The 27,168-nt window shown below is 44.1% G+C and overlaps 1 protein-coding gene across 2 annotated transcripts in view; it reads right to left on the reverse strand.

Moving 5' to 3' along the window:
- The window catches only part of DOCK5 (dedicator of cytokinesis 5), a 214,033-nt gene that overhangs the window by 53,286 nt on the left and 133,579 nt on the right, over positions 1–27,168 (reverse strand). For both annotated transcript variants that reach the window (XM_082729217.1, XM_082729216.1), the window contains exons 19-28: positions 24,870–24,967; positions 24,534–24,623; positions 22,736–22,836; positions 20,601–20,735; positions 15,566–15,677; positions 14,785–14,855; positions 14,088–14,194; positions 12,103–12,239; positions 7,500–7,595; positions 2,720–2,818 (exon numbers count right to left, since the gene is read on the reverse strand). In XM_082729217.1, coding sequence (XP_082585343.1) covers positions 2,720–2,818; positions 7,500–7,595; positions 12,103–12,239; positions 14,088–14,194; positions 14,785–14,855; positions 15,566–15,677; positions 20,601–20,735; positions 22,736–22,836; positions 24,534–24,623; positions 24,870–24,967 — 1,046 coding nt within the window. The remainder of the gene's footprint in view (positions 1–2,719; positions 2,819–7,499; positions 7,596–12,102; positions 12,240–14,087; positions 14,195–14,784; positions 14,856–15,565; positions 15,678–20,600; positions 20,736–22,735; positions 22,837–24,533; positions 24,624–24,869; positions 24,968–27,168) is intronic.

A 27,168-nucleotide genomic window follows, 5' to 3' on the forward strand; every position in this document is an offset into this window, starting at 1 on the left:
TAGCCTGGGGGAAGGGGCCTAAAGGGTCCTTCTAAAGTGTCAGCAGCAGTGGGTCACAACAACAGTAATAACTAATAACAAAGGAACACGCAGCTCAGTATCTGCAGAACAGCTCTTCGACTCAGAAGGGGACTGTGAGCAAAAAGCAACTTAGAACAATTTGGACTGAAATTCAAAGCTAAAAAGTTTTGAAAGCTTTTTATTTATTAGTTAGTTAAATTTAGACATTTTCCACTTGGATTCCTGAGTTGAAAACCCAGGCCAATTGCTCTGGCACTAAATTGTATGGTTCTATCTCATGAGTTACATCATGTAGCAGAAGGAATGCAGGAGTTGGGAAGCAGGCGGCCTGGGTTCTATTTCTAAGGATGTTCCTCTGTGACGGTGGGCAAGATGGCCGACTTCCGGCACTTGGGACATCACACAGCACCGGGAATGGGAACAAACCTCACTGTGACGAGTGTGTCACCCCTGACTCTTCCCACAGTCAATGGAGCGTCAAACTTTTCTTTTTTTTTTTTTTTTTAAATATTTTATTTATTTATTTGAGAGAGAGACAGTGAGAGAGAACATGAGCTAGGAGAAGGTCAGAGAGAGAAGCAGACTCCCCGTGGAGCTGGGAGACCGATGCGGGACTCGATCCCGGGACTCCAGGATCATGACCTGAGCCGAAGGCAGTCGTCCAACCAACTGAGCCACCCAGGCGTCCCGAGCGTCAAACTTTTCTATCCTCAAGATGGCCATATTTCATGAGTTCATGAGAAATTCACCAATTTCTCAACTATTCTATTAACTCTCTCAAGTCAGTAAGAATCTGTGGTTTGTGAAGCAAGGATTAAATTTAGAGGCTGGTTATTCACTCCTGATGCTGATTCTACATTCAACTCTTGGTAAACTAACTTAATCACAAAGAGTGATGGTATAATAAAGGTAATTCAGAGATTGTCCCAGGCCTTACTTGATCTCCCACTTCCCAAATTCTTCTGAATGATTTACTCAGAAGGCAGCAGGAGGGAGGGAAAGGACTCAGGCTTGCCCCTGGTGACCATAGTTCCCTCAGGTGGATACTAATCCTTTTTAAATTAGATAATACAGGGGAAGGAGCTTACCATTGTACTGAAAGACAGGAGTTAAACCTGTTTATTTTTGCTTACTCAATGGAGCCAAATTGTCATGAGCTTGAATTTAGTATGACTTTCCTTCTTCTACGCTTTCCGAAGGAAGTTTTTAAAGAGTTGCTAGACTATTTTGGGGTTAACTTTATTTTACATGACAAGAATAAAATTACTCCTGTAAATAGCTAGCTGCCTAGGCATTAACCTCAGGCCAAGCACAAAGCTTGGTGATTACCAGGTGTTCACCAAATTGATACCCTTTTACATTAACCTTCGAAATAGGTGGCGTCTTATAGACAAGGAACCTGAGCTTTAGAGAAGTTAAATAGCTGGCCCAAAATTTCACAGAAGGAAGCAGAATGGCCAGAATTCAAACCCAGATCCGGATGTTCGAGCCTGTGTTCTTAAACTGACTCCGCCTCCTGCCTGTGGAGGAGAAACGCTGCTACCTCAGCTTCTACCTCCCCCCTCCCCTTCTCTGTTCCTAATTCTCTTGCCCCTGGTCTCTGCAGGCACACAGACACATCACCTCACTGCAGGTCCCAGCACCAGGCTGCCTGCCAGAGCGTGGCTTAACTGCAGGCTCATGGAGGTCTCCAGATTAGGCCGCCTGGTTCACTGAGTAGGAGTAGATCACTGGACCCACTACTACCACCATTACATAGTCTTACTATGACTCCCACTACTGTTCAACAGCACTTTCTTCCTTGTGTGTTTTTCCATCATGTGGACCTCACAGAAAGGAAAGTGACTGGCAGAGAAGGAGCTGGATACCCTTGGGTTCACAGGCCACATACTACCAGTACCAGATAGCTACAAAGTAGAAAATCTAGAGCATAAAGAAGACTGGAACATGCATGGATTGTGGGAGACTGTCCACAGCAAGGACTAGTGCAACAGGACATTGGACTGCTGATCCAGCTGAGTATGGCCCACTGCTTTATAATGTAAGAGGGTATTTTCAGGGACTTGTTAACAGCCACTAACAATTCCCTAAGGGGAAGGGTCCTGGGGAAGCAACCAGAGGCCAAACTTTGTGTCTTGGGCAACCTTTGGTTGTATGTCGACTACTTATCATGAGAACAATTTTTTTGTTGAAAATCAAAGAGAACAGAATATTGTCAACTGAAGGTGACTGATATTTGCCCTGGCAAATACCACCTTACAGATGTTACAAGGGGCAAGTATGACCTCTTCTTGTTTCCCCTTCCAGGGACAACTGAAAAGGATGACACCAACCGCATCTCCGAAGCAGTACTGTGCACAGAATCCTTGCCATGATGTAACTCCTCTCCCCGAAAATGAGGCACTGCTTTTCTGAGAGCAAAAAAGATCTCCCACATGGTCCCAAAGGAGGGTTTTCTCTAAATCCAAGAGACTCAGAGGATGAATGAGGGCCTCCTGGTGCATGTTTATAGTCTTCAAATGCTATCACAGAGAGAAAGCACGCATCACCCCTTTCCTTTTTGTCGTCCCTGTGGACAGCCGCGCCGCTCTGGAGGCGGGTGGGAGGGAATTCTGGAGTCAGGACGCTCACTTCTGTTTCTGTTTTGGCCAGATATAAGAGGTCTCAAAGTTACCAGGACCCAGCAGAGACAACTTACAATGATGTCGTGTCTGGTTTTGAAAGTGCTGATATAGTGGCTGTAGTGGCTGTCGTCCATCTGCCGCAGGATGGCAATCATGCACGCAACAAAGCTCCCCTGGAAGGACAGAAGAGACACAAAGCCAACAGCCCTGAGGCCCCAGATGCCAAAACAAGATCTGTGCACGGGGACTTTGGCTGTCGCCACCCAATTACCAAAACAGGGACCCTGCCAACCTGGAAACATTGTGCGTTCCAAAGGCTAAAAGGTACACACTTTGCTGTTTCTGCTTAAAATAACTTCCTTCCAGGTTTGAGTTAAGGAATGTGGTGAGCTTTGCTCAGCCCTTTAACAGTATGACCTGCAGAATCCTGTAGGTCAGCGGACATGGGCTCTGAGATCTCAGCTAGATCACTGGTTAGAGGACAACGACTTGGGGACCTGGAGTTTCTTGTTGAGAGTTGTAGTCCGTGGAGAAATGTCTGAAATAGCACAGATTTAATTTCGGAGGAATGCAAGGAGAAAAAAGAGATCGTAAAACTGAGCACAAAGAGCAGAGAGACAGGGAAATGAGTACTCCCACCTAGAGCACTTCAACGCCATTCTTCCAATTCCAGAATCCTTCAGTCAGTTCCTGCCAGCATGTTATGCGCGTGTGATTACAGACGGGTTTTGAAGAAAGGGACTGAAGGGCTTGATGATTAGCATCGATTTATATATATATATATATTTTTTTTTTTAAAGATTTTTATTTATTTATTTGTCAGACAGAGATGACAAATAGGCAGAGAGGCAGGCAGAGAGGGAGAGATTGGAGGAGGAAGCAGGCTCCCTACAGAGAGCCTGATGTGGGGCTCAATCCCAGGACGCTGAGATCATGACCTGAGCCAAAGGCAGAGGCTTTAGCCCACTGAGCCACCCAGGCGCCCCATCGATTTATATTTTTGAAGTCAGGCATTACATATTCAATGTGCTTTCCCCTCGTCCAATCACATTTGAACCACACACTTAATTTTCTGGCCAAAGGGCAAATATCTAGGGGGAACACCCTCTTTATTTATATAGTTATTTAAATGAATTGGCATTGAGAAGATGAATATACAGCTATTTTGGGGATGGAAGGAATGACTTCCTAAACACAAAAACAATGAACGAATACTCTCTGGGGGCGCCTGTATGGCTCAGTTGGCTGAGCATCTGCCTTTGGCTCAGGTCATGATCTCAGGGTCCCGGGATCCAGTCCCACATCAGGCAGATGTGGGACTTCTCCCTCTCTGTACTCCCCACCCTCTGCTTTCCCTCTCTTTCTCTCAAATAAATAAAATATTAAAATCTATGTGGCTATTCATTTATGTGTATCTTGTATTTATTTTTTTTAAGTTTTAACTTATTTATTCATTTAACATGGGGCTGAAACGCAAGATCCCGAGATCAAGAGTCACACACTCTCCTGACTTAGCCAGGCACCCATCTTGTATTTATTTTTACTCTCATATTTTTGTGGCTAAGTTAAATGGGGCTTTTCTTTTACGATCCCTAAACAGCTGCTGTTGTTATATAGACGGGCCACTGAATATTGTTTGTTTATTCTGAAACTGGACAGTTTAACAAACTGTTCATTACTTTTGTTAAAATTTTGTTAGGCCTCTTGGGCTTCCTAGAAATGGTAGTCATTTCACTAAAAACGACAATTATGAAAATAATCTTCTCCTTTCTCAATATATATAAAACATATATGTGTGCATGTGTTATTATATTGGCAGCAATTTATAGAAAAGTGCTCAACAGTGTTGAGACTTAACACCTTGATTCTCCTTTTCATGACCCATCAAGTTGCCTAGTGACTGCATGTGAACATCTCCTTCTATTAATTTGGAAAAGATGTTACATCCATCACATATATTTTGGCATCTGTGGAGACAGACATAAAGTGTTTTTCCTTTTGTTCAAATGCTGTATTTTATTCACAGATCCTCTACTGAAAAAAATTCCTTTCTCTCTCCCGCTCTTTTTTTAAGTAGGCTCCACGCCCAGTGCAGGGCTTAAACTCACACCCTGACTGAGATCCAGACCTGAGTTAAGATCAAGAGTCAGATGCTTGGGGCGCCTGGCTGGCTCAGTGGGTTAAGCCTCTGCCTTCGGCTCAGGTCATGATCTCAGGGTCCTGGGATCAAACCCTACATTGGGCTCTCTGCTGGGCAGGGAGCCTCCTTCCCCCTCTCTCCGCCTGCTTTTCCGCCTACTTGTGCTCTCTCTCTCTGTCAAATAAATAAATAAATAAAATCTTAAAAAAAAAAGTCAGATGCTTAACCTACTGAGCCACCCAGAGGCCTCTAACAGATCCTCTAATTCTTAACTATTCTTATGTATAAGGATAAGCTATATTAAGACATATATCTATACTCAATCACTTATTTGCATATTTCTCTCTGTGACTGTATCTTTGCCTGGTCTGCCTTTCCCTTCTTAGGTTTATCTTACTCCTGAGTTCTTTGCTTCTCTCAGCCTCTCCACCACTCCCTGTTATCTCAGGCATTAACCACTCCCATCATCTTATTTTAACAGAAACACAACAGGGATCCAGCTCCTTTCACATTCAACTGCCCACCCTTCTCTTCAGAAACACAGCCAACATTCTTGAGTTGGCTGAAGCTTGTAAGATAAGGAACAATTTCACTACCAGAAGAGGCTGAACAGGTATATTTAAATTAAGATATGTTAAGTACTACCTGAAAACCAATCTATCATTTCCTAAATACAGTTCTCAACCTGGGCAGCAATGGGTTGGCAGTAACAACGAAGGGTATATCTAGTGTCTACACCTTTAGTGTGAGATCTGAATCCTTTCATGTTTTGGATCACCTTGAGTCTTAACCCAGGGGGTGATTCTCTACATTCCTGTTTGGATCAGCTCAGTCACCACATGTGAATCTTACAAGGCACATCTTGACATTTCTGCCCTGGCCATTGCCTCTGCCAGAAAGGCCTCTCCCTACCCCTCCACACTAATCCCTCTTTCTTCTCCAAGTCTTTGTCCAAATTTTCCCTTCTCATGAAAATCATTCTTAATCACCTCATTTAAATTCGTAGTTCTCCCACCCTGTCTGCCCTTTCCTGGTATCTTCTTATTTTTCGTTATTGTTATTGCTAGTATATAAACTTTGCTAAGGTAGTGATTTCTGTTTTGTTCACTAATCTACCTCCAGTGTCTGGAATAGTGCCTGGCTTGCAGTAGTTTCTTAACAACTCTTTGTTGAATAAATGAATGGCTTTCATTGACTGTCGCCATTTGAGGTGGTTCTTTTCCTTCTGTCCTCTAAGATCACATCATAGCTTTTAACTATCGTAAGTAATGATGCAACATGATTTTCCAACAGTTACCTCTGGTTGCAAACATACTTTTTCATCTAATTTGACATCCAGGAGGCGGAGAGATAGAGGCCAGGGCAAACTGAAAAATGTGCTAATCATAAGTTCTTTCAAACATTTGTGGGTTTTTTGAGCCAAAAGGGCTGGACAGTACCACAGGGCACCCATCTACAAGCACAGAAGTGGAAATCCAATGTGGGGGGAGATGGAACTGATCAGAATTCCTCTCTTGACGACTGGAGTGCATAGTTGGAAAGTATTACCTGGTAAGCTGCCTGGGGTGGGGGCGGCTGCCATGCACGGCCTAGGCAGAAAGCCGGCTTCCAGGGACCCCAACCTCAATTCACCCCCTGGTGGTCTTGCAACCTCACACAGGTTTCCTAACCTCTCTCTGCAAGTTTCCTAAGTTAAAAAATGCAGCCAAAGAAAGAACTGCCTCCTGGGATCTGTGTGAGGCTTCCATGATATGTAAAGCCCTGGGGCCGCCTAGGTGGCTCAGCCGGTTAAGTGTCTGCCTTCGGCTCAGGTCATGATCCCAGGGTCCTGGGATCCCTGCTCAGCAGGGATCCTGCTTCTCCCTCTCCCCTACTTGTGCTTCCACATGTGGTCTCTCTCTCTAGCACACACAGGCACTCTTTCTCAAATAAATAAAATCTATTTTTTAAAAAAAGGAAGAAATATAAGTGCTTAAAATAATTTCTGACAGATTAGAAAAAAAACCAACAAAACCCAAACCCAAACCAGCTACTGACTACTACTATCATCATCACTACAGCTAGGAGCTCTAATAGTTTTCCCATTATCATTCTAACTGGGGTAGATCCAGACTGAGCGTGCACACCACATAGTGTGTATTAGAACGCAATTACTTGAGACAACAGAGGAAGGACTAAATGCAGCCATCACAACCCATCATCTTCGGCTCACAAAGGCTCATGTTGTTCTTAAATGAAATAGTCAACAAATATTAAAAGAGCATGTGGTTGAATGGATACCAACTTAGCCTACCTGGGGGGCCCCACACGTCTCAGGTTCTGCTGGAACATATTACAACAGGCTTGTCTAATCTTCAGTAGGAGAAAGGTTCCTCAAGAATGGATCTGCATATTTTGTGTATACAGGGTCCCCAATAACTCTCCCCCCCTTAACCTCTCCCACCACCCTGTGGGAGCATTTCCCCTCAAGAGAAAAATCAGCGTTAGAATTAAGATCTGCAGGCGATTAGAGCCAAGGTCACTCATCGGGGAGGACTGGAGAGTTCTAGAGGCCGCTCATGGCCCCTGGCAGCTGTGATGCACAGAGCACAGACACCGGCGGTGAACTGGGATGAGGGGGCCTGTGGGAATGGTCTAGAGGACTCCCAATGGAGTGGACAGATGGGACACTGAGAAGCCGTGGTGGCCGCGGGGTCCCCTGACACAATACTCACAATGTGGGGAGACTGTCGGCTCATCCCAATCACGGTGCGGTTGATCCTTCTCAGCAGCCGCTCCATTATCAGCTGGATGTGCATCTCAGTGGGGCCCTGTGGGGGAAACATGGGAACTGACCCACTTCTTCTGACTCAGCTTCACTTTACCTCAAAAACCCTTGGACAGGTGAATTTTCTCCTTAAGCCTCATTTAGGCTCTTCCCTGAAAAGCAATCTCTTGTCCAAAAAGGGGAAAGGAAGTTCACAGATGAACACATGCTGTTACTTGGGAATCGGTAAAAATGATTAGGGTTAGCATATAAAAACAGAGCATGGGCATGTCGGGGAGAACGTCTCCCTAGTAACCCAGACCATCCGTGTTCACTGCAAGTTCACTGTGGCCACCAATTCAGCGGAGTTCTGGGAGGACCCCCCTGGCATGAGAAGTCAGTCCTGACGCTGAGCACATGGGGTGGCCCAGGAGAAACAGGCATGTGCACGAAGGAAAAGGCAAAAATTCAACGTTCTTGCCACATTCTGTGTAGGACGAAAAAAATACAAGAAATTCAACTCAAGGAGATTGCTATTGATTGAATGTTTGTGTTCAAAGTCATAGGCTGGGGGCACCTGACTGGCTCAGTCAGCCCCACAGGGCCGCCCACAGCTGATGTGACTCTTGATCTCAGGGTTCTGAGTTTAAGCCCCACACCGGACACAGATATTAATTTTTCAAAACCCACAAAAGTCATATGCTGGTCCTTTAACTTCTTGTGTGATGATATTTAGAGATGGATTTTAGGTCATGAAGGCAGGACCCTGGTCTTATAGAGTTAGTGTCCTTATAATATAAGGAGAGACACCAGAGAGCTGGCTTTTTCCTTCTCCACACACAGACTGAGGAAAAGCCATGTGAAGACAGAGAGCCAGCAACCATCTTTGGGCCAGGAGGGGACCCAGGAACCCGCCCACATGGGCACCCTGACTTTGGACTTGCAGCTGCCAGAACCATGGGAAGTAAATATCTGTTGTTTAAGCTGCCCAGGCTGGGGTGTTTTGTTTTGGCAGCCCGAGAAGACTAACACAGGATTTAATATTTTGACTCTGTCATGTGTCACTCTGAGCAATTATTTAACTTTGTTGAGGCTCCATTTCCATAGCTGGAAAAAAAAAAAAGGTTCCATTACAGGAATTAGCTGGGTTGGTGTACACAGTAAATAGTGCCTCACAAATACGTATTCTTCTTTGTTTGTTTGTTTGTTTTTTTAAGATTTTATTTATTTGAGAGAAAGAGAGAGCGAGAGCACAGAGGGAGATGGAGAGGCAGAAGCATGCTCCCCGCCAAACAGGGAGCCTGAAGTGGGGCTTGATCCCGGGACCCCGGAATCATGACCTGAGCTGAAGGCAGAGGCTTAACTGACTGAGCCAGCCAGGCACCCCACAAATACATATTCTTTATTTCTCCTTCTCTCCTTCTTGTGATTTGATGTTATACTCATTTGGCCCCAAGCTAGCAATAGTCAACCTTGTCTTTCAAAGCTTCTATCCATTCTGGCTTCATGATAGATATTTTGAAACTCCTGGTTAATGGTTCAAATAACTAAATCACTGCTATATATAGTTTCATTATAATATCAAGTATTGTTAGCTTCCCTGTCATGCCTCCCTTCTTTCCTTCTTCGTTTTTATTATACATTCACGTGCTTTCCATTTCTTTGAGGGAACATGATCCACAGACCTTGCATCTCTACTGAGGCATTTTACCCTCATTCCATAACGAGACCACACCCCAGACCTGGCTAGGTGAGTGAGTCCCGCTGGCCGGGGTGAAGGGAGGAAACGGAATCAGATGCTCTCAGAGCCCTTCAAAGATTCACCTCAGCTGGAGAGCTGGGGCTTGAAGGTCAATGAGCAGAACCCAGGATCCTCCTAGAAGGGCAGCTCCATGACGGCAGGTGCTTCCCTCTCTTGGTCAGTGCTGCACTCAGACCTATCTCAGCGCCCGGAGCGTGGGCGCTGTTCAAGACGTGTCTGTGAACTGAACCACAACTCAGGATACCGAACGAGAAGGACCTTAAGCGGGATAGAAGGAGAGCACAATCGGAAGTGGCAGAGTGGGGGACTCTGGGCAGGACTGGACCAGGAGCGACCTCAGGCAGGGACTTACAGCAGCTGGACTTTGAAGAATGTGGGCAGTGTGGAGACACAGCTTTGGGAAAAGAGGAATCCTGGACTATTGAAAAAAGGCATAGGAATCCATGTCAGTAATCAGAGCCTGGAATTTTAACAGAGGAAATAGGCGGATAGGGGAAGACATAAAGGGTTGGTTTATACATTTAAGAATGCTTTGGTGGGGGATAAAGCCATATCATTACCATCACCAAAAATTTATCAAATTTACTAATTTTACAGAAGCTCCAAGATCAATAATCTTGAATGCTTCTGCTCATTACAGGGAACGTTATTAGGAAGACAAAAAAAAAAAAGCTTCCTCAAGCCAATTACTTTCAGCATAAAATGTAAATACATTCAAGTCATTTCCAAAGGGTCCTTCTGCATGTATGAAGGCGGGCAAAGATATTATATTAAAATTTTTGTATTAAATATAAATCCTTAAATTTAATTAATTTAATTTTATATTTATAATATAGATTTATTTTAATATAAATATAAATCTATTACAGTAAATCTATTTATATTAATAATATATAAATATATTTACACTATAAATGTTATGCTAAATTTATATTAAACAGATTTAAATATATAAATTTATATAAATATATAATCATATACTTTATTTACAATTTACATAAATTGTATATAAATTATATAAATTTATATATTTTACTTATATGTAAATATATATTCAATAACATACGATTATATATTTATAAATATAATAAACTAATGTAATTTTACATTAAATTTCTATAAATATAAATATATTTATAACTTAAATATATTTGTTATACTATATAAATTATATTATTTTAATATCATATATAGCAATATATATCATTTAAATATAAATTGAATATAACAAATTTATATTAAAAATTTATATTAAAATACATTATATTAAAAACAAAACATGGGGCACCTGGGTGGCTTGGTCAGGTAAACGACTGCTTTTCCCTTGCCCTCTGTCCCTACACCCCACTCATGCTCTCTCTCTCAGATAAATAAATAAAGTCTTTAAAAAACAAAACAAGGTAGCATCAGAGTGGAAGAGACCTAAGAGGCCATCCAGAACAATCCCTCCATGCTAGGTAAGGGGAACTAAGGCGTATACAGATTTGCCTAAGGATAAAAGCTACACATGCTAATACTGGCCCAAGAAAACGGCCCAATTCCCATGTTTTAGATTAACCCTGGATCATATACACACATTGGAGCCTTGACTAAACCAAAGACCCTAGTACACTGTTGCCAACTAGAGCTTGGAGTTTCATTTTAGTACTTTGATTATGGAGTCATAAGAGTTACTTTTTAAAAATATTCTTATCATCATGAGATGATTGGTTACATTTATTTATCTGTTGTAGAATCCTTGGTTAGGAATTAAATCCCCAGTCATAAAGTTCCTTGGGGAAACTTATTATTTTATTTGGTTTCTAGAAACACACTTAAGAAAAAAAAAGAGGAAGGGGAACATGACCTTTACTTAATAAATACCCAATAAATAACACAAATTATAAGGTGGGCTACAGGGACTCAGGGAAAGGGTGGGGGTAGGTGGAAAAGGCAATGGCATTCTCCGGGACCTCCACAGCTGAGGTGTGAATTGGCAGAAATGCAGACGTGCCTGTGTGCAGGCTGTGGCCAAACTGGGGTGGGCCTTGAAAGGTGAGCTAAGAATTTAGCTATTTTGGGAAAAGGGACAGTGTTCTTCAACTCCTTTAGCAGAACTGAGCCTAAACATATTGGTAAGAGAATGGCTTAGGCAAAGCCAAGAGTGTTCTCCTTGCTCTGTGGGAACACTGGTGCCAGGCAGCCATTGTAGGGGGCAGTAGGTATGGTTTGTGCACAACTGAACACATTCTGCCAACTTTTCCAGCCTCCTGAGAGTGGCCCTGCCTAGGATAAGGGCTGTGAAATCTCTAGAACAAGGTAAATCCAGGCAGATGAAGCCCTAGGGTTTTGGAGAGTATGGGAGGTAAGGGAGAAGATGCGAGATGAGAAAACACATCATTTCCACCAGGCTCCAAAAGGAAGGATTGGTGTCAGAAAGAGTATAAAAATGAAAGCATCTCAGAAGCTCAGGCACATCTACAACAGTCCTCTCAGCACCAGTGGCAAAAGAGGGCCAAGGTTTCTGCATAAAAAATCTAAACAGTCCTCTGGTTCTTCAAAGCCCCCTCAGGATCTCCACCGTGGATGAGCCAGGAAAAGCAGCCCACCGCAGGTACTAGCAGCCCACGGACCTCTCCTGGACCTAGATTTGCAGAGCAGGCTCTGGCAAGCAGAAGCCTCTCTGATCAGCTCAAAACCAGCCCCCAGGACCCAGGTTCTAAACCGCTGGGGCCAAGCCCTGAGACAAGGAAGGCCCTGAAGTCATTCTTGCCTGAGGCAGAGGGACCCGTGTGCACTGTGGTCTGCATGGGGTGACAATTCAACTCACCACATCCTTCCTGTCCAGCACTTCCAGGATGTTGCTCAGAAGCTGCGAGCTGGCCTCATGGTCGGGCTTGCTGGAGTTGTCATCTAACTGGCCGCTGAGCTGGTCTATCAGCAGCGGCAGCAGCACATCTCTGCACTCTGGGGGAGAAAGTGCACCCAGCTCACCAGCTGCAGCACCCAGCCCCTCACCGGCCCCCAGGTGCCCCGCTTCTGCCTGCAACTCTCCCTCTGCCTGATACCACAGCTGACCTCTGAGCTCCACCCAGTGGGAGCACAGCAGCCTAGACATGGAACTTCAGCCTTGTTACTTGATTTTAAAAGCTCAGAAAATTACACCCATCACAGGCACATAAACAAAAAGGTTTCAAGTATTCAACAATGTCTTTAGCTTAAAAAAAAAAAAAAAAAAAAAAAGCCAACTTGACAGCCAGAGGCAAAGTCCTACAAAAGGAATAAATTAAGCAAGTCACACTTGTAAAAAATGTTTGAAAGCTTCCACCAAATGGAGAGAATGGACTCTAAAATTCGTATGAATACTGAGTGAGCCTTCCTAGGACATTGTGAAGTGTTTCAAGGACATTATGATGTTTTGGCAGGCATATGAGCTTCACAAAATAAGGGCTTATCTTTCTATGATGTCCTCCTTCTGGGACCCTCGATATTAGAAGACATTATTACGATGAGGTCAGATGTTCTGGACGCTAATGGAAATGACTGTTAACAGTGAGAATACTTCCTCTAATTGGAACACACAGTGTCTGCTAGCTTTTGTGCTCAAACAGCCCATTTTTATCATCTCCCCTATCCTTTCTGCATGCTTAGAGGCAGATATATCATAGCGTATAAAGATGTCTAGTAATATTAGGTTTCTACTTAAGACCATTCACTAGCTTTGTACATACCTCCAACAGTGTCCTTGTAACAACTGGAATTTCTAAGCAAAAATTCACAGGGTCAGAATATTTCAGAGCCAAAAGAGGCGACTGATGTGATCCAGTTCAAATTTTCCCTTCCGTGGAAATGGAGGCTAAGACTTAGAAAAGGTTCCTGGTGCGTCCAAAGTTACATAACCAGCCCGGGCAAGGCCAGGAGGCCTGGCACCAACAACCTGCTCACTTTTCCCTATTTCTGAGGAGTCTTGCTGGTGCCTGGTGACCTTCCAGAGGCAATACACGCAACATGGGGTCACCTTCTGGAAGCCCCTCACCCTCTGGTAGACCCAAAACAACTTCCCAGAGCAGCCCCTCTCTGGCAAGTCTTGGGTTTATTGGGGAAAGACCAGTTATCAGACCTCTTTCCCATATCAGCTTGGGGACAAGAGCACAGTGATTTAGACGTGGTGGCTGTATGCTTGCCCCTAGTCACAAAACGAAGAGCACTTCATCCATGTTAGAGTTTTCTCTCCTCCACGCCCTCTGGCTCCCCCATAAAGCCCCGAGGCCCCTCCAAAACCTGTGACTTAGAGCGTTTGCCAATTTCTGTGGTGTAAATACGACCACTGTGGCCCATTTTCAGTGCTTCATGTGATATGACCGAGCATGGAAGTTAAGAAAAGATACACACATCTGCTCTCCTGAGCCGGGGGGGCGGGGCACAGAGAGTACGGGAGGATAGCACAGCCCTGCACAGCTCTTCCCTGGCTTTTCAGGTTATGCAACAAATACAGGTCGAAGATGACACATTTGTTGAAAAGAACCGTCTTTCCTGTTTGCCTGCTGAGGTGTGCCATTTGGAGGACAAAGTTCTCTAATTACTGAAAGACTGGATTGTCCTCATTTAAAAAAAAAAAAATGTCTCGGATCCTCTTGGAAATACTAAACTGACTCTGTCTGCTCCTTAAAACCCGTTTCTTGGGAGATCCCTAAGTCCCAACCAGCTACTGGCAAGGTCATTATTGACATTTTTTTTAAAAAGCAAGCAAGTTCTGGCTGGAGAAGCCACCAAGACTGGAATTTCGGCAAGTGGTAGTTTTTGGTGAGGACGTACCCGACTGCCGGAAAAGATTGCTCTCCACTATCTTGGTCATGCAGTTCAGTTTCTGGCGAACTAACTGGTTGTCAGGGATGCTCTGAATGAACTTGCAGAAGAGCACGCTGCAAGAGATCCCAGAGGTTAGTTATTTTCTTTCTGTCCCACTGAAGGGACCATTACGCAGCTCCCCTCGACTCCGAGATCCGGGCATTGAGAGTTTTCCCTGGAAATCTCCCCCAGGCAGCCTGAGAGTCTGCCCCTCGAGGTGAAGACTGTGCTCCATGCGTGCTGTTAGCTCTCAGTCTCAGAGCTGCCTCTGTTTGAACTCGGGCGAAGCACGGTCATGTCCATCCCGGCTGTGCGGACCCGCCTGAACGCTCCTCCCCTGCAGGACCCTTTCCTGGCTAACTCCACCCGCTGTCGCTCACCGCCTCTTTGCCCGGCCCCAGGGACTTGGGTAGAGGGCTGGAAGCAGATCGTTATGTATGTTCTTCTGGAGTTAATTTCCTGTCTGTGCCTCGATTCTCCAGCGAAAAGGGCAAACCTCACTCAGGGGCAGGCTTTGTGTCTCCTTTTATATTTTCCGCAGAAATGGAGCCCCAGCAGGGGTTCCGTTAATACGGGTTGGAAGACTAACAGAATGTGCAGCAGCCCAGGCTCCAGGCAGGGGCAGCTTCTTTGTAAAAGTCCGCGAACTCGCTTTGCTGTTTACCTGAGCTCCACGGGATCAAACACAAGTTTGACGTCGTTAATGATGCTAGGAAGGTACTTCAGAGCTGCTCCCTGTCAGAACAACACAGAAAGGCAAATTCAGTTGCCAAGCAGGACGAACACAGAATGTGTTACTTAATCCCAGGAAAAGGCTTGCATCCACGTAGGGAACTGGACACAGACGCTCTCGCCCTAGAGAGGAGAGCTCATCAGTGTTGCTAAAGGTGATGCCTAAAATGTTTTCCTGAAAGGTCAGAGGGCACGGCTTTTCTTTTTCTTCATTACCAACAGGTACTGTTTGTTTGGAATTCGTCTATCTAAGGAGGTCGTTAAGATCTTGACATCTCCCTCACAAGGTGGCCATCAAGAACAAGGAATAAGTAATGAAGTACAGATCTGAATCCCCAGAGATGGCATATTTTCCATGAAAAAATCGGTAATGATGAACATGAGGGCGACTTTGGGCTTCTGGGAAGAATGGGGAACTTAGGATAAAAACCTGTTGCCTGTGACACTGGGATCGACTGGCTGAATTCACAGACATCACAGGATGTCTAAAAGGACAGTCTGTCTGGGGCAAATTGCCATTTGAGAATACAAAAGGACATTAAAGTTAAGACACGGGTTTCTCCCTTTGCTTTCAGTAAGTCATACTAAAATTCAGAGGCCTTCCACGAATCTGATTCACTTTGCTTCTCTCCCACCGCGTCCAGTTCTATGTTGTCACAGAACACGCTCAGAGACAGCAAGAAAAGGGACGCCCACGCTGATACCCTGCTGACCTTTATCTTGACGGCTTCCTCCAAGGGCCTGTCCATGAGCATATTGAAAGCGAGAAAGAGCTGGCGGATTGAATTATTAAACTCATCTCCGTCTTCACTTTGGCCGTAAAATCTTAACAGGAGAAAGAGAAAAAGTGGTCAAATTTTCCACCTTTAAATCCATCACCTGAGCAATGCTGGAGGCCCGCGTCTTCCTGGTCACCACTTGAGACCGCGTGAAGGGAAGGTCAGAGGGTGCGCCCAGGAGACGCCCAGAAGTAGGCTGGGAAGATATTAACACCTGGACAAGAGCACGTAGGAACTTGTGCTACGGTCCCACCACAGGGCTCTCCACTTGGTCCGCCATGGCCAGCCAGTTGGGAAGAACTCCCTGAAAGCTGAACGAGGCTGTCCCTCCTAGCGGTGTATGGGCATTTCTGGCAAAGGGGAGCAGCAGGAAGCTGCTCTGCCTGAAGCATCAGATGTGAGCCCCGTGCGCATGCCCAGCCTCCTCAGCTCATTAGCAGAACACCTGATATGCAGGGGACGCCCCCAGCGCATGTTCCCAACCCACACTCTTGCCGCAGCCTATCCTCCAGTGTCACTCCTGCCCTACTCCCCCGTTCTCCTCTTCTCTTCTTACTGGACCCACAATGTTCTGAACCCAACATGGTCTGCAAGTTCCGGAATGCCATTCTCTCCACTGAAGTGGCCCCCTGGGTGCTGACCTGCTCTACGACAGGGCCTCGCGCGGGGCCTCACAGCACATAAGAACACCTCGCCTTCGCGGATTCCCGCTGGTTTTGATTAAGGTACTCTGTCTTCGGGATCTGTCCAGCCACTGAAAGGTGGTTCTTTCTCATAAGTAGAAATCAGAGGTCTTGGGCACATTTCTCAGAAACAGGGAAGTCCCAAATTGTAGTCCAAGTGCATTTACACTGGGTGGCAATGGTACCACCAACTGGTCAAGAGTAGGGATCTTCTGACATCAGGATTTTTACTTGGGTAAAATCCAAACTCCTTAGGATGACCTGCCAGGTCCTACCTCTCCTGTCACTCTGCTGCTGCTTCCCACTCCGCACTCCCTCACTATGATTCCCCATGCTCCCAAAGCACTGGCTTCTCCTAATGCCTCACATAGGCTCTACAGAGCCTCCACACACCCTCACTCCTCCTCCCTGACACCACAGGTGGCCTCCTCCTATCTGGTCTCATTTCAGATGCCAACTCCTGGAGACGCCTCCTTCCTCCCTGACCATTATCCTCTACTTTCCCCGTTCCCCAAGGCCTCCCCAGCCTGCCCTTACTAATCTGAAATTATCTTCCCTTTCTTCCTTTGCTACTTGCCTTCCTGGCTTCAACGCAACCCAGAAGCACCATCAGAGCTGGAGCCCTGTTTCCTCTGCTACTAGGTCCCCAGCACCCAGAACAGTACCAGGCACCCTCTGAGCTGGGCATTTAAAAAGAGGGCACCAGGGGCTCCTGGGTGGCATAGTCAGTGAAGTATCCAACTTTTGATTTTGGTTCAGGTCATGCTTTCAGGATCCTGGGGTTAAGCTGCACTCCTGGGGTGTCTGCTGCTCTCCCTCTGTCCCTCCCCCCACTTATGCAAGCTCTCGCTCTAAAATGAACGAATGAATGAATAAATATTTAAGGGAAAGGGCTGGGGGTCGGGAATGGGGGGGTAAGGTGGGGCTAGTTCAAGACTGAAGCTGAGTCCTCAATGACCTACCACGGGCAGTTTACAACTTGAATTCTCCCTAGGTGGCTCCAGAATGGGGGTAAATTCCAGCCAGGAAATGAGCTCAGAAGAGGAATTTAAGCTCTGAGGAGGGCAAAGTGGTGGGGGTAGGGGGCTTGTGGGGGGGATCTGTGTAGGGTGACATTTCATTTGTAGCTCCTGGACAGGGCCAATAAACTGACGTCCATCTGATCTAAGCAATCAGAGAATGTAGATTTCCAGGCTGGCTTTCTCAGATCCAGCTCTTGTTTAACGAGAAATGATTGGAGGGGTGGCGATAACCAGCTCAGGGACTGCGTTTGACACAGCAACTCCCTTAGTTAATTTCAGGGGCTACTTAACCACCCTAATCTTGGCTTTTCTGCTGTTCTCCTCCTATACAATACTGAAGACGATGGTTCAGATACACTGCAACATGGTGAGGGCTGACACGCTAGTGAGTCATCAACAGAATATATTTTTCAATTTCATAAATGAAGATTTCCTTTCTATGGTTTTACAAGGATCTTTATTCCTAGACATCAGGGTTCACTATGCAAACGTCTAGGTAAGGGGATGTTCCCTCAGTGGGACACTACAGGCCCTAAATGAATTTGTGGAAATTCAACATAAGTGCAGAACGAGGAGCAAGCTATTAAAGAAGCCTGTCTGAAAAGAGAACAAGACTACAGAGATTGCATATAAACCCTGGACTCGGGGCGCCTGGATGGCTCAGAAGGTTAAGTGCCTGCCTTTGGCTTGGGTCGCGGTCCTGAGATCAGGTCCCGCATCGGGCTCCCTGCTCGGCAGGGAGCCTGCCTCTCCCTCTCCCTCTACTGCTCCCCCTGCTTGTGCTCTTTCTCTCTCTCTCTCTCTCTCATAAATAAATAAAATCTTTTTAAAAATTAAAAATAAAAAAATAAACCCTGCATGGCGAACACTGCTCTTGCTTCGGTAGGCAATGAGGAACAGTCATTCACCCAGCTGAACTTTTAAGTCATTAAACATTTTTAAAAATGTAAAAAAATCACTGTGGAAACTTCAAAAATGCTGAAAGAATAAAAACCTGCTTAAAGCCCTCTTGTCTACAGTTTTATTCCTAACTAAAATTTTAGTTCCCAAGCCAGTATTTTCAAAATGGGATCAGATGGCACTTATGTCTCATGCTTTAGTTTTATTATTTAAGAAACTATCACAGTTGTCTTTCCTCATTAACATACCCTTTTCCCATTCAACTTTGTTCACACCTACTGGATTATTTTCCAGCAGATAAATTTTTAGATGGGGTATTACCAGACAAAGATGGTATTTTCTTTTGCTTTTGGTGGATTTTGTTTTGTTTTTGCTTTTTATTCAAGGTGCCAAATTTATGCCCTTAAAAAATTTATATTCCTATCAGCATTAAAATGCAGGACCTGGGGCACCTGGGTGGCTCAGTGGGTTAAAGCCTCTGCCTTTGGCTCAGGTCATGATCCCAGAGTCCTGGGATCGAGCTCCACGTCGGGCTCTCGCTCAGCAGAGAACCTGCTTCCTCCTCTCTCTCTCTCTCTGCCTGCCTCTCTGCCTACTTGTGATTTCTGTTCAAATAAATAAATAAAATCTTTTTAAAAAAAATGCAGGACCTATTTCTGTCCAATTTCATCAAAGGATAAGGATTTTTAATCTTTATCAAATGTATAGAAAAAAGATACTACACGTGTATGGTGTTTTGATATTATGAATTTTTTTTAAGATTTTCATTCATTCATTCATTCATTCATTCATTCATTTATTTATTTTAAAGAGAGACAGAGAGGGAGAGGGAGACAGAGAGGGAGAAATAGAATCCCAAGCAGGCTCCCTACTGAGCACAGAGCCCCATGCAAGGCTTGATCCCAGGACCCCAAGATTATGACCTGAGCCAAAATCAAGAGTCTGACACTCAACCATTGAGCCACCCAGGCACCCCTGAATATTTCTTAAGAAATTTAATTTACCATTTGAATTTTTCTCTTATACATTATCTGTTTTTGTTTTCTATTATTTAAGGATGTTTATTATTCTTTGTTGATTGGGAAGAGCCTTTCATTAATAAAGCTAATTAAAGGGACGTCTGGGTGGCTCAGTTGGTTAAGTGACTGCCTTCGGCTCAGGTCATGATCCTGGAGTCCCGGGATCGAGTCCCGCATCAGGCTCCCTGCTTGGCAGAGAGTCTGCTTCTCCCTCTGACCCTCCCCTTTCTCATGCTCTCTCTCTCTCTCATTCTCAATCTCTCAAATAAATAAATAAAATCTTAAAAAAAATAAAGCTAATTTAAGATCTTGATCTATATTGTACATTGCAAGCTTTTTAATGTTAATTGTTTGCCTTTAATTTTGTTTATGATTGTTGAAACATACCAAGTTAAAACCAATACAAATGCTCAGGTCTAGACTTGAAATCCTCTTACCTATGGTTTTACTCCTAGTAACATTTTAGCATGCTCTCTGTCCTATTTCCAAACCTGCCTTAGCAATATATTTTCAGTTTGGAAATCCAACTCTTATTGAAAGGTAGAGATAACACTGGGGTTGTGAGCATTCCCAGGACAGTTACGTCCTCATTCTTTGTCTCTGCTATTTCTTTTTAAAGATTTATTTATTTTAGAGAGAGAGCAGCAAGCGAGGTGGGGGTGCAGGGAGCAGAAGGAGTGGGAGACAGAGAATCTCAAGCACGCTTCACATTCAGCACAGAGCCCATTGAGGGCTGATCTCATGACCCTGAGATCACAACCTGAGCCGAAACCAAGAGTCAGGCACTTACCTAACCCAAGTGCCCCATCTCTATTTTTGATGGAGCTGTTATTTTAGAAATTCAAGCTGGAAATTATATTTGGCTTAGTTTCATCAAGTAGCTGAGCATGACGTCAGCAAAGAAACATGCACTTGAGGAAACATCTCCTCAATGACAACGGCCACCATTCTCCATCCACCACCAAGAGCTCACGATCCTAGAATTGTACACCTGACATCATCATGAAGTCCCTTGCTGTTCTAAATGCAGTCTTGCCATAGGCACCTTGACTCCTAGAGCTGTCATCACCAAATAAGGCTTTCATCCAGCTGCGTACAGTAGCCACCTGCGTCTCTAAGTCCTCCTGTCATTACTGCCTTAGAAATTCTGCTGCCTTGAAAGGACTCTGGACCAGACTTCTCCAGGGGTTTCAGAATCTACCACCATGTTCAGCCTTGGAGCTCTGAAATTTGGCAATTCCGTGATCCAACTGTGATCAGAGCGTTGAACACAGAGCACGTGGATTAAGGGAAAATCCATGAAAGAGAACAGACAGCATAAACGTCTTACTGCAGCTACCATTACCTCAAGTAGAGTACTCTGGATTGGATGATGAATCGAAACAAGTACTTTAGGGCTTTCAAAGCAGCAAAAAGCAATTCTGTCTTGCTGGAGTCATCTGCATTCGCCACATAAAAATTCAGTACCTTGGAGAGTTTCCTTAAAAAGGGTGAGAAAGAAAAATGTCAGTGGGGCAAAATGGTACTCTGAGGTTTGAGGTATGTTATATGAAAAGGGAACTTGGCATACCGGGGAAGCAGAAATCACAACTATAATGATTTCTTCTAGAATATGCCCTGAGTAGGGAAACTGACTCCTTTGCAGTTTGGTTTCCTCACCGCAGTCTAAGTTTGGAGCATCCCTAAAGCTTAGAAATAATGAGTGGTTTCTTTCCTTAGCAGGATTTTTAAAAAGAATCAAAAATGAAAGTTAAAATGATTCAATCCATGAAGACATTTTAATCTCCAATATGTTATACACACATTCTCAGACGTTCCTGGAAGGAAGGGACTGTATGCCTAATGTAGTCAACTTAAAAGAGGTCTAATTCTCTTCAGTCTGCCTGAAGTCTTTGGGAGTCACAGAACGGTGAGGATCTGACTCCATCTGACTCTGATGACAACCATGGTTTCTGGGCATCCCAACAGACAACACTGGGCTGGGATGTCAGATTGCTGTCTTTCCAGAGTCTAGGCATTTTCCTAATTATCTGCTAACTTACACTTTTGAGGGACACTCATAAATTGACCTTTCTTTCTGTGAATCTCTGAGTTTTCCTAGTATTAAGAAAAATCCACAGCACAGATGCCGAACTGATAGTCTTGTAAAGAAATCCAGATTGCTACTTCCTGGAGTGCTGTACTCGACTCTGTGGAATGAAGATCCAGGGAAGTGATCCACCTGGATCCACAATGAAGATCGACGTGCAGCTACCGCCTGCTTGGGAAGTGAGGCTACTGCATGCAAAGAAACCTGTCATGAGCGTATCTGCTGCTTCTCCCAGCCCAGTGGGCATCACATCCACTGTGTTCGTGGGTGATTATGCTACGTTACACCTTTTTTCTGTCACTTACACTTGTAACATTGCTGGACCTCTCTTGCAAATCAAACCAAGAACTTCCTTGTTTAGTACAGAAAGAAGATACGGGACTCTACGACCTGACCTGAAAAGTCAGGTCAGCAGCCAACATGATAGATTAGCAACAGCAGCTGACATTGACCTGGCATAAGCCGTTGTCAGAAAGATCTCTGCCGACTCTTAATCTCACAAAACAAACTAAGGGTTGCCGGGGGGGGGGGGTGTGCTTATGGACATTGGGGAGGGTACGTGCTATGGTGAGTGCTGTGAAGTGTGTAAACCTAGCGATTCATAGACCTGTATCCCTGGGACTAATAATACATTATACATTTATTTAAAAACTTTTAAAAATTATGTATAAAAAAACCCCAAAGATCTCTGCTGATCTCTGCTATATTCTTGCCACTCTTCATCACCTTGCTCTGCACAGTGGCTGGGACACCAGGGGTGGGGAAAACAGGCCACATACAATGCCATGGTGAGGTGGGCCGCATGCTAGCTGCTTCTGAGTCAGAAGCTCGTAAACCAGACAGAAAGGAGGCTTCCATGACCTGATCATGGAAAAGGCAGAAACCACTCTCCTTTATATAAAACAAAGAAAAATGACATCATCTCATATCCTGTGGGTAATAAATGCTACAAAGCACCTGTGATGTACAGCTGAGGACAAGACCCTCATTTCTACTTAACTTAGTCTTGCTTAATCCACTGTTAGATCCCTTTGGGGTTTCCTGCGAATCCCCGACACCCAGCTCTCCTAAGATCCCGAGTATGATCTTCTGTCCTTGACTGTGCTCTCGATGCCTTCAACGCTTTGTCTCTCTGTGTTCTGGATTCTTAAAGACAGAGAGCCTTATCTCTTCAGGAGCAACCCAGAAGGCAGGGATTGACTTACTTGAATGCCCTTCCCAGTGGTGGACCACTTAGCTGGTGCTCTTTCTCCCCCCAGAAGCTTACAACAAACTTCTGCACTTAGGGGCACCCTTACTCAGCTTATGTCCCTTGCATTTCTTAACAACCCAACCCTGAGAGTATAAACCCAATAGCCCAATAGCAGGCAGTCCCCTTGAATCAGACTTACACGTAGGCCAGAGTGGCACTGAAGTGCTTGTAGATGTAGGTTTCAAGGACAGGATTAAAATGCTGGAACTTGATGTCTCCTATCAGTGAGATAATGAACACCTGCCAAAGGTGAAAAAAATAGATAGCAGCACTGTACGACCCCAGGCTTTGATTCTGTTAATAAGCCGGATGTTGGCCTTCTGCAGCATTCCCACTTTACTATTCCAGAGCTGAAGTAAAGTCATGGAGTTTCTTTTCATTTAACATTCAACAGAGAAACTATGATGTGTCAGGCACTGGGCTAAATGCTATGGAGAATCTAAGAGCCGGCCCCTGGCCTCATGGAGTTCACGGTCTCCAAGAGAGGCCAGTGCACAAGCAAGATGAGTCAGGGAAGAAGATGGGGAGAGGCAGAAGAAAGACAAAAGAAAACTCGAACCCAAGGATGCAGCTGATGAATTATTTCGTGACCACACTCTTCTGAGTGCAGCAGGAGTGCCCCCAGTAACTCAACTTTATCAGACTTTTGTCTCTCAATTTCCCCTTTTTCTGGGAATGGGATCCCTATGAGCTACATAATAAAAAACCACCACGTGGCACCTACTGATGACAAAGAATGCTGAAGGAGGACCCCCGGGGTGACTGCATATGCCCACTGCCAGCTGCTCCATCCCAGGAGAATCCGCAGACCCCATCCCACAGAAACCGGAACCATTCTTTTCCATGACTCTGGCCAGGTGAAATTCAGCGGGAGCATTTCCTCTCTTTATTTTGTACCCTTAATGCCTAGACCACTTCTTGAATGTATTAATTTCTCTAAACTGGTCAAAGAGCCAACATTCCTCTGCTGCAACATCCAGTAAATTCTGCACAGAATTTTAACCCCAACAACGAGAAAACGTGCTTGGTTTGGATGTGTCTGCTTTCTCCACTCACTCCACCACGATTGGTGGCCTTCCAAGATTCTTTGTTTTTTAAGAATTTATTTGGTTATTTGACCTAGAGTGAGAGAGCACAAGCAGAGGGAGTGGCAGAGGAGGGGGAGAAACAGCTTCCCTGCTGAGCGAGGAACCTGACATGGGGCTAGACTGCAGGACCCTGGGATCATGACCTGAGCTGAAGGCAGAAACCAACTGAGCCACCCAGGCAACCCGCCTTCCAAGACTCTAACATCATCTCTCCCCGTCTGGATTTCAGTTTTTGGAAGGGGCTATATGTTGTATAGAATGAGACTGACACTCATTTCCACTGTGTGAATTCAGTGTCCCTTGTATGAACATATAAGAGCACACAACAGAGCCACAATCACCCTCATTAACAGTATCTCCTGGTTTATAACTAGGCAATTTTAAAGTTAAAGTGACTCCTGATTTCTAATGTAATATAATACCTCATTTACCCTAATGAGAAAGAAAGCATATCACATAACAGAACAATAAAGTCTTTAAACATAAGTCAGTTGTTTCTTTTTTTTTTTTTTTTTAAGAATTTTTCTTTACTTATTTGACAGACAGTTCACAAGTAGGCGAGAGGCAGGCAGAGAGGGGGAGGGAAGCAGGTTCCCTGCTGAGCAGAGAGCCCAGTGTGGGGCTCGATCCCAGGACCCTGAGATCATAACCTGAGCCAAAGTCAAAGGCTTATCCCACTGAGCCACCCAGGCGCCCCATAAGTCAGTTGTTTCTTTTAACTTCCAGAAACAGAGAGAGGTATCCAAGTATTTGTGCAGAAAGGATAATCACCACAGTCAGTTACAACAGCGAAATACTGAACACTACACAGTTGTGAGAATAAATTAGTTAATGTGTTTAACTGCTTACCAGTGCATCAAACACGAGGAAGTCATAGGTTTCATTATCTGACATCTCCATCATTATGTTAAAAAGTGCATCTAGTGTATCTTGCAAAAACTGAACATAAAAAAGAGAGAGGTTATTTCATGCTTTCAGTTCAGCTCCATACTGCGAAAATTCAGAGAAATTAGGTTGCAATAGAATGAGTTTAAAAATAGTGTTTCTTAAAAACTGGCACTTCTGCTTTCCAATGTAGATTACAAATTTTTTATTTCTGACCAAATTTTATATTTCTGATTTAATCTGTAATATAGATCTAATGATACCGTAACCGCATTTCTAACCACGAATACATAAACATACCTTAACAATCTCGCCTCCATCCACCTCCATTAACTTCTTTAAGTTGTGTTTAATGTTCTGGGAGTTGGAACGCCAATTTAACAAGCCCAACAGGTCAACTAGGAAGAATGACCACAAACCATAAAATCAGACATTGATTAGAAGAAGTAATGCACACTATTTCAGGAAATAACTACAGAACTCTCTAGAAAAGATAACTGTTCTTAATAATGGATAATTCCTTGTGTATTTTTTTTTTAATTTATGTCTCCTATCTAGACCAGAAAAAACCTTGCAGTCTTTCAGTCTTTAGAGAAAAAAATTAACCACTAAAACATGAGAACATAAAATTGAATTCCTGAATGGAAGTCATATTTCTGAAATGATTACATCGTAGCCATATAGATGAAAAGTTGGAAACATTAAAAAAAAAAAAAAAGATTTTATTTATTTATTTGAAAGACAGTTAGTGAGAATGAGCTGAAGCGGGGAGGGGCAGAGGGAGAAGCAGACTCTACACTGAGTACAGAGCTTGACTTGGAACTCGATCCCCCAACCCAAGATCATGACCTGATCATGACTCCTGGGATGGAGTCCCACAGCCGGCTCCTTGCTCAGCAGTCTTTGTTGTAATGCTCTAAACTCTAGAAATCAAGGTTCATTTATTTGGAATTAATTTTTCCTTCTTGGACATTGATACACTGTTCTATGCCTAACAAATGCAAATTAATCGTTTTCTACAGTCAAATGAAATTACACACATACACATGCACAATAGTGCCCGTTTGTTTGTTATAATTTTTTTTAAAGACTTTATTTATTTGTCAGAGAGAGAGAGGGAGAGAGAGTGAGCACAGGCAGACAGAATGGCAGGCAGAGGCAAAGGGATCAGATGCTTCACTGACTGAGCCACACAGGCATCCTAAAAACACTCTTAAGGAAACTTCATATCTTCAGTTTGCTGCACTGCTTAATTCACCCATTGCCACTATGTGTATCTCAGTGGATAAAAAGGGAAAAGGGAACTTCTATACATCCACTGATACATTTATTTCTTAAAAGATCTTTTCACTTATTTTAGAGAGAGAGAGTGAGAGAGACAGAAAGGGAGAGAGAGACAGTATGAGCAGAGGGAAAGGAACACAGAATCTCAAGCAGACTCCACACTGAACACAGTCTGCCATGGGGCTCCATCTCGACCCTGAGCCGAAACCAAGAGCTGGATGCTTAACAACTGAGCAACCCAACTGCCCACACTAATCCATTTAAACACTGCATCCACAGTGTAGAGATGGCATTTCTTCCATTTTTCAGTTGATGAAACTGAGGCCTTTATAAAATTAAATAACTTGCCTTAGGTCACATAATGTCCAGAGAGTGCTATGAATGGGATTTAATTATAGATTTATCTGATTCCCAAAAAACCATGTCCTTGCTACTACTCTATCACACTGCCTTCCAAGAGTTCTTCAAAGAAACAGACAAGCAATCCGACAGACTGCTATTTCAAAGGAAGGAGGAACAGATTCACGGTCCTTGGGGTAAGACTGTGACAGAAATCTCGAGGTATATTTGGATTTAAAGTGCAGAATAATGGATCTTTAAGCCACTTATAATTTTAATCAATGTTGAAAGTGTCACAGTGAAATGTAACAGGCATCTGGGCTGTTACCATTTTGCCATTTTGTGTGGTACATTAAGCTACTATTCCAATTTACAGAGCATTATCTAGTATAAGTAGCATACATGCTTCTTAATCAATGGATTTGTATAATATACAGAAGTCATTAAAAACATACACTATTCATTAGAATAGCCCATTTGTTTCATGAGTGTTTGCTTTATTGGCTTGTTTTATTAGCTTTAGTCCCCAGGAAACCTCCAAAATCCAGTGCCTAGAGACTCCTTTCTGTCAACAGAATAAAGTCACGATACCACTCATAGAAGGGGGTGAGGCCCCACCCATGGCCTTCCTGACAGGCCATCGCCCTCCATTGTGTTACCCCTCAGCAACCAGACAGATCAGATCACTACTCCCCAGATGTGGCACGCTCTGACAGATCCAGGTCTTTCCATATGGTCTTCCCTTTGTCTGAAATGACCAGATATTATTCAACACTATGTATCTGATAAGCTCGTACTTATGTTTAAGACCCACCTCAAAACATTCTGCGGTATTTGTACTCTTTCCTCCATATACATATGCATATACATAGACAAACATAGCGAATAATAAAGACACACTTGGTATTTCTTTGGCTCTTCCCACAGACTTGAGCCACTTGAGGGCAGGAGCCATCATGGCGCCAGACGCCATGTT

This window comes from Mustela nivalis (genome assembly GCF_964662115.1).
Source record: "Mustela nivalis genome assembly, chromosome: 4".
In the NCBI taxonomy this organism is placed as follows: domain Eukaryota; kingdom Metazoa; phylum Chordata; class Mammalia; order Carnivora; family Mustelidae; genus Mustela; species Mustela nivalis.